At 44.2% G+C, this 13,391-nt stretch overlaps 1 protein-coding gene across 1 annotated transcript in view; it reads right to left on the bottom strand.

Moving 5' to 3' along the window:
- Positions 1-13,166, bottom strand: part of ITGAM (integrin subunit alpha M) — a 37,261-nt gene extending 24,095 nt beyond the window's left edge. The window contains exons 1-10 of the mRNA XM_055562046.1: positions 13,081-13,166; positions 10,489-10,594; positions 7,342-7,445; positions 6,760-6,830; positions 6,502-6,619; positions 5,701-5,831; positions 5,135-5,280; positions 3,997-4,150; positions 2,838-2,988; positions 1,332-1,405 (exon numbers count right to left, since the gene is read on the bottom strand). Coding sequence (XP_055418021.1) covers positions 1,332-1,405; positions 2,838-2,988; positions 3,997-4,150; positions 5,135-5,280; positions 5,701-5,831; positions 6,502-6,619; positions 6,760-6,830; positions 7,342-7,445; positions 10,489-10,594; positions 13,081-13,108 — 1,083 coding nt within the window. The 5' untranslated portion in view covers positions 13,109-13,166. The remainder of the gene's footprint in view (positions 1-1,331; positions 1,406-2,837; positions 2,989-3,996; positions 4,151-5,134; positions 5,281-5,700; positions 5,832-6,501; positions 6,620-6,759; positions 6,831-7,341; positions 7,446-10,488; positions 10,595-13,080) is intronic.
- Between the last annotated feature and the right edge of the window lie 225 nt (positions 13,167-13,391).

The following is a 13,391-nucleotide window of genomic DNA, read 5'->3' as shown; positions in this document are numbered from 1 at the left end:
AAACAAAATAAGCAGTGAGACTATATTAACTAAAAAGCTTCTGCATAGCAAAGGAAACCAACAACAAAATTAAAAGGTAACCTATAGAGCAGGAGAAAATATTTTCAAATCATATATCATATATCCATATTTGGGTTAATACCGAAATATATAAAGAACTCATACAACTCAAAAGTTTGTTTTAAAACCTGACTTTAAAATGAGCAGAAGATCTGAAAAGACATTTTTCCAAGGAAGACATACAGATGGCTAAGACGTACATGAAAAAAAATGCTCAACATCACTAATCATCAAGGAAATGCAAACCAAAATCACAATGAGCTATCACTTCACACCTGCTGGGATGGCTGTCATCACAAACAGAAGAAATACGTGTTGCTGAGGGTGTGAAGAAAAAGGAAAACTTATACACAGTTGGTGGAAAAGTAATTGGTACAGCCACTACGGAAAAGAGTAAGGAGGCTCCTCAAAATTTTTAAGTTAAAACTACTATGATCCCAGCTATCATACTTCTGGGTAAATATCCAAAAGAAATGAAAATACTAACTTGAAAAGGTATCTGGGACTTCCCTGGTGGTCAGTGGTTAAGAATCCTCCTGCCAATGTAGGGGACACAAGTTCAATCCCTGGTCTGGAAAAGTCCCTCATACTGTAGAGCAACTAAGCCCGTGCACCTCAAGTACTGAAGCCCATGCGCCTAGAGCCCATGCTCTGCAACGAGAGAAGCCACTGCCATGAGAAGCCTGTGCGCTGCAACTAGAGAGTAGCCCCTGCTCTCAGAGTAGCCCCCGCTCACCACAAGTAGAGAAAGCCCTTGTGCAGCAATGAAGACCCAGCACAATCAAACATAAAGAAATTAGCTTTTAACTGATGCCACTGAACTTGTTTCCAAAGCAGAAACAGACTCACAGACATAGAAAACAAATTTATGATTACCAAAGAGGAAAGAGGGAGAAGGGATAAATTAGGAAATTGGGATTTACAGATACACACTACTATATATAAAACAGATGAACAACAAGGTCCTACTGTATAGCACAGGGAACTGTATTCAATATCTTATTATAGCCTATAATGGGAAAGAATATGAAAAAGAATATAAATAAATATATATATATATATATATATATATGAGAGAGCGAACTGAATCACTTTGCGGTAGACCAGAAATTACTACAACACTGTAAATTAACCATACTTCAATTTTAAAAAAAGAAAAAAAGATGTACCTCCCAACAGGTACCCATCACAGAGAATAGCCCCCAAACCTTTGCACCACTTCTCCTGCTTTGTCTCAGCCCTCAACTCCAATTAAACAAAAGGCCACTTACGGAGGTGAAGGCAGCACTGAAACCTTCCTGAGACATCTCATGCTCAAAGGAACTGGTGCTTCCTGTCTGCGTGCCTGTGAGGAAAAGAACACTCTACATTAAAGAAAGCAGAAGAACCGAGAACAGGGGCTGGAAACTCAAATGCTATAGCAACCAGACAAAAGGAGCCTCAGATGAGAGCCATACAACCCACTCCCCTTATTTTTACATTTCCTCTGTTATGCTTTTGTTTTTCATTTAAGTTACAGTTAATCTACAATATTAATGTCAGTTTCAGGTGAACAGCATAGTGATTCAGTATTTTCGTGGATTATACTCCTTTATAGGTTATTACAAGATAATAGCTATAATTTATATCTTTGTTGCTTATCTAGCCATATTGCTGTTGTTCAGTCACTAAGTTGTGTCCAAATCTTTGCACCCCCATAAATTGCACCACAATTTATGGTTTCCCTGTCCTTCACTATCTCCTGGAGTTTGCTCAAATTCATGTCCGTTGAGTCTGTGATGCCCTCCAACCATCTTATCCTCTGTCACTCCTTTCTCCTGCCCTCAATCTTCCCCAGCATCAGGGTCTTTCCAATGAGTCAGCTCTTCGCATCAGGTGGTCAAAGTATTAGAGTTTCAGCTTCAGTATCAATCCTTCAGTGAATTTTCAGAGTTGATTCCCTCTAGGATTGACTGGTTTGATCTCCTTGCTGTCTAAGGGACTCCCAAGAGTCTTCTCTAGCACCACAATTCAAAAGCATCAATTCTTTGGTGGTCAGCCTTCTTTATGATCCAACTCTCACACGATTACTAGAAAAACCATAGCTTTGACTATATGGACCGTTGTTGGCATGTGGCCCCTTTTTAATATTTATTTTTATTTATTCAGCTGCACTGGGTCTTAGATATGGATACAGGATCCAGTTCCCTGACCAGGGATCAAACCCTGGCTCCCAAGATTGGGAACATGGAGTCTTAACCACTAGACCACCAAGGAAGGCCGCATATGCCCCTTTTAAAGGGATGGTGGCTATTTGGTTCCAACTATTTTTTGTCCAGTGGGTATACAGTGTTCAAGGTGTCTAATCTTCCAAATTTTCAAGAGAAACCATAAATTCGGACTGTATGTGAACATTCCCCCAATTTTTAAATTCTTTCCTTCAACAAACATTTATTGAACATGCTTTATGCACCAGACATTATTCTAAGCACTGGAGATACAGCAGTGAACCAAACAGACAAATGTTGGCAACACATCCAAAGTTGGGGAAAATACCATATGGGATTTGTCTCCCCCACCCTCTAATTTTGCAGCCTGTAGGCAAGACTTGCAAAATTAGATCTTTCAAAGAAATGGAGCGAGAGGCCAGAGTTGTTGAGAACTGGAGGAAGAAGAGAGTTGATGATGAGGGTCAGAATGCCAAGGGCTAGGAGGTCCTTGTTTCTAGAGGGAAATACGTGTTTGGGGGTAAGGGGCTGCCTTTGGGGCTGCTCTAGGACTACAAAACCTTAGCTTACCCTCAATCGCAAAGATCTTTTCCTGAAGCTGGTTCTGAATGGTCTTCAGAGCTTCGAAGTTATTCACCTGGAACACGTGGTCAGCAGGGGGCTTAGATGCAATAGTATCGAGCTCCTTTAGAGATTTCCTACTCCTAAAAGCATCTCCCACCTGTTACCAAAAAACAGAGGTCGAATCAGACAATTTCTGGAAGTAGCACTCTCCACCAGCAAAGAAAATTCTACAGGAAAAGAATTTGAAAATATCTGTCCAAGGAAGGAATGTACCAGAAGGCCCCCGGGACAGGGCTGCCAGGTACGGTGGAGCAGGTTGTACACTGTACATTCTGTCAAGGGGGAAATTGGGGCTGAAATTCAGCCTTTGGCCCATTTGCTGTGCCATGCCTCCTGGCATGGAACTGACCTCTCTTTAGAGGGCAGGGAGCTTTCTCCTTCATATGAAGTTGTTTCCCACTTGCCAAGCCAGGGACCCCAGATAATACATCTTTCTATGTCATACAAGATACTGTAGTAGTTTGATGACACTGATGCTCCCAGCCCTTTACCCCTTCCTGTATCCAAGCCCTTTCCTCAAAGCTTTGCTGTGCCCTCCTCCTCCTGAAAGAGTATTCTGCTCCATTCATCGTCTCTGGGCTCTGCCACTTGTATTGCTTTAGCTCTTGGATGTTATCCCATGTGATACAAACAGAAGCTTGAAAAAATGCTTGCAACATTCCTACTTGCTCTTTTTTCCCTCTGCTTTCACCGTGAGAACATGCCCAGCTAGCCCACTGGAGGAAGAGACACATGCAACAGAAGCATCAAGTTACCCCAGCCCCAGGAGACACACATGGCAACCCTCAGACATGGAGAGAGCCCAGTCAAGATCAGCAGAGCCACCAACCAGCCTGCAGCTGACTACAGACCCGTGAGTGAGTCCAGCTGGGACCAGAAAAACTGCCCAGCCTGACCGACAGACTCACTTACAGTTTTAAGCCACTGAATGTTGGGATCATTTGTTATACATCATTGCAACAGCAGTTCGCTGAGACAGGTGCATCTGTGCTAGCAGAGATTACCCTGGCCTCATTTTGACTTTATTGATGCTTGCAAGTTCAACGGAGGATGTGTTTGAGTAGAAACCCACCCAAGTATCAAGTCAGAGAGCCACATTTCCTACCCCAATGACGTAGCGAATGATCTTTTTTCTATCAGCTTCAGGGATGACATCACTATACTCCAAAGGATCGAGATATTTTTCCCCATCTGTGATGACAATCATGATCTTAATGGCATGATTCCGGGCTCCACTGCTGCTGTGAAACAGTTCTCTTCTATCCAGGGTAAAGGAGAGAAAAGTCAAATTCGAGCAGACAGAGAGATGCACCTAATACCAGGGAAGGAACATCAGCAGTTACAGATGCAACTGGACTCTGTCTAGAAGGTGCTTGGGCTCCCCTGGGACAAACCCTGAGCTGTAGATGCCCCAAGATCTGGAAGGGCAGCAGAAGAACAGGAAAGTGGAAGGAAAAGAAGCCTTCATTGCTTTTATATTCTTTGGCATAGGCTGATTTTTTAAATTGAGTATTATTCCTTCTAAATTAAAAAGTTCATAGCTTATTTATGCCTTCATCACACCTCTCCTGCTGGCTCTCCAGCTCATCTTCCTGCACTTTTGTCTCAACCCCTACCCTTGCCTCTAAACACACACACACACACACACACACACATATATACAGATCAGAGGGAACTTTCCAAAACAAGATATGGGTACATCTCCCCACTGCTGAAAACGTCAATGGATCCATTGGCTTTTCAGTTGCCTTGCTAACCTGGCCTCATCTGATCTTTCTACACTCCCTCCAGCCTTGCCCTCTCTCCCCCTAACCCCTGCTTTGTTGTTGTTGCTTAGTCGCTCAGTCGTGTCCAGCTCTTTGCAACCCCACGGACTATAGCCCGCCAGGCTCCTCTGTCCAGGGATTTCCTAGGCAAGAACACTGGACTGGGTTGCCATTTCCTTCTCTAGGAGATCTTCCTGACCCAGGGATGGAACCCATGCCTCCTGCATTGGCAGGCGGGTTCTTTACCACTGAGCCACCAGAGAAGCCCTTACTCTCACCTTTACTCACAATTTGTATGTCATGAACATACCAGGCACAGTCCCTTCTCCACACCTAACTCAAACCGCCCCATCCACTGGAAATACCCTCTACCCCAGCCCTTTCTGAACAATACCCCTTTATCCTGCAAAGCTCAGCCAAAAAAAAAACCAAAAAAAAACTCCTCCTTTCATCCTAAGCAAAGAGGGAAGAGCTTACACTACTTTGCGGATCCCCGTGGCCGTGTGCGTCCTCCCGAACAGCTGTCTTATTGGCCTCACCAGTAATTCTGGGACAGGGTTTCTCTTGAAATCATTGAAGGTGAAGTGAGTCTGGAAGTCGTCGGAGTACTGCATCAGAGAGAACTGGGAACAGGCACCTGGTGTTAGACTGGAGCAGGCACCCCTCCTCCCACTTAGCTATCTCCCAGAAAGCTCTCCATAAATCCTGAAATACTCCAGGCTCCAAATTCCTCCAAATTCTGCCCCATCCCAGCCCTTCTGCCTCACCAGGAGGACAGCGATTGGCCATCAGCTCCCACTTCTCAGCACTAGAACTTAGCCAGAGATGACATATGGGTTTCATGTCCCACGCCAACCCCTATCAATTACTGTGCCTACTTTACAGAGGGCTGGAAGAAGGCTGAAGCTGCATCCAGTCAGAGCAAGACAGCAAATCATGAAAGAAAATGCTGATCAACTGGCAATTTGGCACCATCTGGACAGGAAGTAGGACAGGACCCGCCATAGGCAAGGCTGTTCCCTAACCTACCCATTTGCACTCACCAAGGTTTTGGACTTTTGGAATTGACTCATCACAGTTGAGACAAACCTCTTCATCCGCTCAAAGTCTATTGGGTCGATGCTACCAGAGCCGTCAATCAAAAAGGCAATGTCACTGTCTTGCTCAGGGCACCCTGGGGGAAAAGGAAAAGAAACTGTAAGCACAAGAGACTCGGGTTCATTTTTTTTTTTTTTTAAATCAGCTGTCTGCTGAGCAATGAGAATGAAAGGTAGACAAGATGAAAACCATGCGCCTAGCTAAAGAAAAACATGGGACAAAGTGGCGTGGGAAACTTTAGTTCATTCTGCTCAAGGCAGGGAAAGTAGAGTTATCACAGCTACCTCATAGAAGAATAAGAAATAATTTGCAGTCTTCCCTGGTGGTCCAGTGGTTAAGAATCCGACCTCCCAGTGGGACTTGGGTTCGAACCCTGGGGCAGGAAGTTTCCACATGCCGCGGGGCAAGCAAGCCCATACGCCACGACTACTAAGCCCACGTGTGCTAGAGCCCATACTCCGAAACAGAGAAGCTGCTAGAATGAGAAGCCTGAGCCCCACAACTAGAGACTAGCCCTCACTCACTGCAGCTAGGAAAAACCCCCCGACCAGCAATGAAGACCCAGCACAGCCAAAAATAAATAATTTTCTTCTGGAATATTTAAGAGTGAAAATTGAAGAGAAACACTGGAACCCAGTTTCCTCACCCTTCTGCACCAAGATTTGTAAATAATCCCCCAGACTATGAGTCCCTCAGCCCAGTCCTGCCCAGGGCCCTCCAGTCTCATACTGCTTCTCTGTACCCACCTCTGAGGGCCTCTGGGATCCTCCTGGGTTGCTGGAGTAGATTGGATCCAAACAAGAAGCAAAAGCCATTTGCATAGGTGTTCTCCTTGCAAATTTGGTGCATTGTGGGGCCACAGGCCTAGGGGGCAGGGAAACAGGGGCTGTCTCTGCTCCCTGTCCTTTCAACCCAGCCTCTCCACCCATCAAGACCCCAGGCTCAGCAGCCTTGGGCCCTCAACTCCTTCCCTCAGAACACTCCCATGACCCAAGGCAACTCACCAGCAGCCGGAAAGGGTTGGCAGCAAATGCAAGAGACAAGCCCAGGGACATGTTCACAGCCTCTGGGGGAACTGAGAGGACAGATATACACATGGTCAGCCTTGGGGGATGGAAGGGGCTCTGTAAGAGCTGCTTGGGCTTTCCTGGCGGCTCAGTGGTAAAGAGTCTGCCTGCCAATGCTGGAGACCGGGGTTTGATCCCTGGATCAGGAAGATCCCCTGGAGGACTAAATGGCAACACACTCCAGTATGCCTGCTTGGGAAATTCCATGGACAGAGGAGCCTGGCAGGCTACAGTCCATGGGGTCTCCAGAGTTGGACATGACTTAGCGACTAAACAAGAGTTGGACAGGGGTCACCTCAACCTGGGAGATTTGGAGGTCTGACAGATCCAAAGAGGTACGTAGGTCATAGAAAGGGACAAGGAGAGGGGAGCCTGAGAGTGATTGCATACAGCTCAGAGGCCGAGGAGCTGCCCCCCTGAGTCCCCCGCCACAGACCCCAGGACAAAGGCCTGACAAGTCCAGGTGTGTGCAGAGGTGGAGTCCTAGCCCTGGGCCGGGCCGGGGCAGCGATGACTCACCCTGCAGGGGGATGGCCTCACACCTGCCCGTGCTGTAGTCACACTGGTAGAGGCCGCCTGTTTGATTAGCAGCCTTTACCTCCTGGGGGGCTCCAACCACCAGCCTGGAGGGAAACAGATAAGAGGACACAATGACAACTGGGGAGGAGACCAATGATGGAAGTTCTGCCACTCAGGATAAGTGGGGAGCCACCCTCACAGGGATTCCCCACCTCTCCCCAACAGGAAGAAGACTCAGCAAAGAAAAAATGAGGAATTTATTTTTTACCCATTGTTTGTTTATTGTGAATATTCTCGTAATCCAGTCATTTGAATTTATGGTCCCAAGGGTCACTTCAGTAAGTTCAAGAATTTCTAAATTGTGAAGGTAGACAGTCTACTTTCCTAACTTGAAAGCATTTCCCTCTTCCTGTGTCAGGCAAGAATGCAATATTGCAGAGTGGAAAGGAATAGAGGCCTTGGAGTTTTACTGTCTAAAATAAAAATTTAGTCCCACCCTTACTTCCTGTGTGACCTTGAAGGACTGATTTAATTACCTTATTATTCTTCAATGTTCTCACCTCTAAAATACAGAGAACAGTAGTACCTACCTCAAAGTTATCATGATTAAATGAGTTAGTCCATGTACAGTTCCCAAACAGGAAAATGTCTGGGGACTTCCCTGGCAGCGCAGTGGTTAAAATTCTGCACTTCCACTGTAGAGGGCATGGCTTCAATTCCTGGTCAGGGAACTAAGATTCTGCCTGCAATATGGCACAGCCAAAACTTTTTTTCCAATTTTTTTAAATAGGAAAATGTTTAATCTTGGAGTGAGAAGAGTCCCTCTAAGGAGGACATAATATATCCAGAAGTCATTTTTAAATGAATACAGTCAACCCCACAAGTTTTTTTGTTTTTATTTTTGATCATGCCACAAGGCATTTGAGATCCTAGTTCACCAGCCAAGGGTCAAACCCGTGTCCCCTGCCACAGAAGCTCAGGGTCCTAACCACTGGACTGCCAGGGAAGTCCCCCCAACAGTCATTTAAAATAAATTTCTGTATGTGATCTACTACCAAAAACAAAGTCAAAAAATAAATGATAAACTGGGGGACGGAGATGAACACCCAGACTATTTCCTCAGTAGTTATATCTCCCACAAATCAAGAAGGGAAAAAAAAAAGAGAAAAATGGGCCACAGATAAGGAGGAAAAAAGGTGTTCACAGAAAAGGAAATAAATCTCTCTTAAAAGAAGAAATGCAATTTAAAACTAAATTGAGGTATCATTTCTTCCCTATTTGATTTACAAAGATCGTTAAGTTTGCTAACACTTTGGGTTGGCTAATTGGTGGGGAAGTAAGTGTTTGCACAAATTTCTGGTGTGAGTGCAACGTGTTGCCACCATCATAGAAGGTAATCTGGAAAAATCTATTAAAATTACATATGCACATGTACCCTTGGATCCAGCGATCCTAGTTTTAGGAATTTACTTCCGAAATATACTTGCTCATGTACAAAATGCCAGCATTGTTTATAGAGCAAAAGTTTGGAAACAATCCAATGTCTGCTCAGAAGAGATTTAAAGGTAACAAAAGAGTAAAGTACAGTATTTCCAAATAATAGATAATAATAAAAATAGAATATGATGTCAGCATAAAAAAGAACAAGGAAGCTCTTCATATACTTACTCAGTAAAATCAGCAAGCTCTGCTAATTTTTAAAAAAAAATTGCAGAAGACAGTTTAGAGCAGAAGCTGGCAAATTTTCTCTCGAAAAATGACATCATTTCCATAAATATTATTTTTGTAAAAGTAAATATTTTAGGCTTTGCAGGCTCTAGTGTCTGTATCCCAGCCTCCCTGTTCTGCTACTGTGCTCCAGAGCTGCCATAAATAATAAATGACTACAGATTGTCTTACTAAGTGAAGTAAGTCAGGAAAAAAAAAATACAATATCACTCATATGTGGAATCCAGTTAAGAAAAAAAAAGGTATAAAAATGAACTTACAAAACAGACACAGACTCACTGATTTCAAAAACAAACTTATGTTACCAAAGGGGAAATGTAAGCGGGAGAGATAAATTAGGAATTTACTATTAATACACATACACTGCTGTATATAAATTAGATAACCAAAACAGGGACCTATGGTATATAGTACAATGAACTCTACTCAATTTTCTGTAATAACCTATATGGGAAAAGAATCTCAAAAATAATGAATATATGTACATGTATAACCAAACCACTTTGCTGTACATCTGAAACCAGCACAACATTGCAAATCAGCTATACTCCAATAGAAAATTTAAGTATTAGAAAATAATAATCACAATAATAGTAATAGTAATAAATGGCAAGTAGGGGGTGGAGTGGCCGATTGTCAATAAAATGTTAGAAAAATGTGGTCTATGCAGTGTATAACACCTCTGAAAGAACACACAAGAAACCACTTACCAGGGACCCTGCTGGGGAGGGAACTGGGGGATGAGAGGGAGGAAGAGGTTTTCTATCACACTCTTTCATATCTTTTGAATTTATGACTCTGATAAATTAAGAAAAAAAGCAAATCAAGGAAATTTCTATTTTTTTCAGGTATGTTGCTTTTTTTTAATTGAAGGATAATTACTTTATATTATTTTGTTGGTTTCTGCCATACATTAACAGGAATCCGCCATAGGTATACATATGTCCCCTCCCTCTTTAACCTCCCTGCCACCTCTCAGCACATCCCATCACTCTAGGTGGTCACAGAGCCCCCGTCTGAGTTCCCTGAGTCACACAGCAAATCCCCACTGTCTATCTTACATATGGTAATACACATGTTTCAGCATTACTCTCTTAATCATCCCACTCTAGCCTTCCCTCGCTGTGTCCGCAAGTCCGTTCTTTATGTCTTCATCTCCTTTGCTGCCCTGCAAATAAGTTCATCAGTAACTGTCTCTCTAGATTCCATATATGTATGTGTTAATATAAGATATGTGTTCCTCTCACTTACTTCACTCTGTATAATAGGCTCTAGGTAATATTCCATTGTATACATTTACCACATCTTCTTTATCCATTCATCAGTCAATGGACATCTAGGTTGCTTCCATGTCCTAGCTAGGTATGTTAAATCTTGGAGGGAAAGCGTGTGGGCAGGGAGTGCCCCTGCAGCTCTTACCGGGATCCCTGAATCTGGACCACGCTCTGCCCGAAGCCCCTTGCGTTGTTTTGGAAGATGACTGCTTTTTCTGTGTCCAGGTTGAACCCATGACATAAGGCCAAGGCTGGAGGGAGAACAAGGGGGTTGAAGTCAGGAGGTGATATGGAAACAGTTAAGAAAGCAGCCTGGGACTTCCCTAGTGGTCCAGTGGTTAAGACTCTGTGCTTCCAATGCAGGGGCACAGGTTCCATCCCCAGTTGAAGAACTAAGATCCCACATGCCACAGAGCTTGGCCAAAGAATATTAAATTTAAAAATAAGAAAGATTAAAAAAAGAAAGCAGCCTGCTCTCTTGCCCCAAGCATATTCCTGTCAGGATTCACCTTAACCCTACATGGAGATGGGTCCCCCCCAGGTCCCAGCCTGGAGCAGAGGTCACCACACTCTTTCTATAAAGGGGTACATGCTAAGTCCCTTCAGTTGTGTCCAGTTCTTTGCAACCCCATGGACTATAGCCCACCAGGCTCCTCTGTCCATGGGATTCTCCAGGCTAGAATACTGGAGTGGGTTGCCATGTTCTTATTCAAGGGATCTTCCTGAAGCAGGGACCTTGTACTGGCAAACAAGTTCTTTACCACTAGCGCCACTTGGGAAGCCTTCTATAAAGGGCTCAATAGTAAATATTTTAGGCTTTGTGGACCAAGAGGCAAATGGAATCTAATTATGCATATATTTATATAAGAAAAGAAGGGGCTTCCCTGGTGTCTCAGACAGTAAAGAATCTGTCCACAATGTGGGAGACCCTGGTTTGATCCCTGGGTCAGGAAGATCCCCTGGAGAAGGGAATGGCAACCCACTCCAGTATTTTTGCTTGGAAAATTCCATGGACAGAGGAGCCTGGCTGGCTACAGTCCAAGGGGTCACAAAGAGCTGGACACAACTGAGCAACTACACTTTCACTTTCAAGAAAAGAAAAAATGCATTTTTCATGAAGGAAATTCAAAATAGAATAATTGAGTAAAAGTTCTTTTAATACAATTTTGCTGATGAGACAGATGGAATTTTGCAAGATTTAAAGTTAGTGTTCCTTGTCATCAGTTATAAATATTCATCTAGATCTCATGGCTCCAAACAGTCATCTGGGACCCATGTACAAAAACACATGATGAGTCCTCACATTACGCCCCAGACTACGGTTTGCTGACTCCTGGCCTTAGAACACCAATATCAGGTATAACGGAAGAAATTTTGATATCTTGAGCTATGGGAAGTCATTCTGGCTTCTGTGCATGCAAAGTCACTTGAGTCGTGTCCGACTCTTTGTGATCCCATGAACTGTAGCCCACTAGGCTCCTATGTCCATGGGATTCTCGCAAGGATACTGGAGTAGGTTGCTATGTCCTCCTCCAGGAGATCTTCCAGTAGGAGGTTCGATCCAGGAGACACAGATTTGACCCCTGGTCCGGAAAGATCCCACATGCTGCAGGGCAACTAAGCCCATGTGCTGCAACCACAGAAGCAACCACAGAAGCCTAGAGCCAGTTCTCTGCCTCAAGAGAAACCACCACAATGAGAAGCTCTCGGACCACAACTAAAGAGTAGCCCCTGCTTGCCACAACTAGAGAAAGTCTGCATGCAGCAGTGAAGACCCAGCAAAGCCAAAACTAAAAAATTTTAAAATAAAAAAACAAAGATGAAATGCCTCCTTTCCTGGGACGCCAATGCTGTTCCTGCTTTGATGGTAAGACTTCCTTCCCAGGTGCCAAGGCCATACCAGCTTTCTGTGTACCTGATGATCTGTTTGGCTTTCATGTCTTTTGAAACCTCGAAAGAATGCATCTCTGACTTGTCTGATGTGGTTTCTTCTGACAAGATATAAAACTATGCCCCAAACCCTGCTTCTCTGGAACAGTTCCTCCAAGTTCTCAGGAAGCTGTCTCCTGGGCTATAGTTCTCAGTTTGACTCAAAAAACAAACCAAAAAAAAACACTCTTTTCTTGTTTATTGATTATTTCCATCAACAGGTACATTCAGCCCCTCTCTGAGCCCCACCCTAGGTTCCCACTCCACTGATTTGCCCAACAGTACATTCCTAAAGACTCCATTAGGTAATTTCCTCCCTGTGCAACTCACAAGCATTTCTTTCCCCTCTTTGACTCACATGCCACAAAACACAGACAAGAAAGGAAAACGAACTTGAATCATTTCAGTCAGTCAGTCATTCAACAAACATTTATATCTGGGTCCTTGGAAAAGAGGAGACAAATAGGAGGTGAGGTAGAATCCAAGAAAAAAATCACTCTGAGAAGAGAAGCCAAGATCTACTGTGTACTCTTCAATATGTCTTTTCACCTCTCTACACCTCAGTCTCCTCATCCATGAAGACGGGACCAACCAAATCCAGGGCATACTCTATGAACTGAGTCATTTATCCAAGCTTCTATGGTTATCCCATTTCATTCTAGCTCTACTTCGTGAATCCCTTCACCTTCCTCCAATCCCCTTTGGCTTTCCCTAGTCTCACTCCTAAGTATTCTGGACCCTTTGTCTCCACTCACAAACTCAAAAACTCCCCTCCACCTCCCTGGAGGACCCCCGGCTCCAGGCACACCTGTTAGTAGAAGGATTCTGTGATTCATAGCTGGAGGCAGCAGGAACCGTGAGGCTGCAAGCACCACTGAGCCACTTCAAGGAAGCTACCAAAGCTAGGAAGGACAGAAAAAGAGAAGTAGGAGGCAGAAGTCTGTCAGACTCAAAGGAAGAGGGTGGAGGCTCAGTGAACACTCAGTCCCGCCTGACCTTCCTCTCCAGGCTGTGTTCACACAGCTTGGGCTGCTTCCCTACCCAGCTCCCTGGCTCAAACCATCAAGGTCAATATCCCAAAGTTATCTTTGTTTGCCCACCTGCTTCTAGAGTTGGCCA

This window comes from Bubalus kerabau, chromosome 23, assembly GCF_029407905.1.
Source record: "Bubalus kerabau isolate K-KA32 ecotype Philippines breed swamp buffalo chromosome 23, PCC_UOA_SB_1v2, whole genome shotgun sequence".
NCBI classification, from domain to species: Eukaryota; Metazoa; Chordata; class Mammalia; order Artiodactyla; family Bovidae; genus Bubalus; species Bubalus kerabau.
The sequence above is the reverse complement of the archived record's forward strand: the minus strand, read 5'-3'. Positions and strand labels throughout refer to the sequence as shown.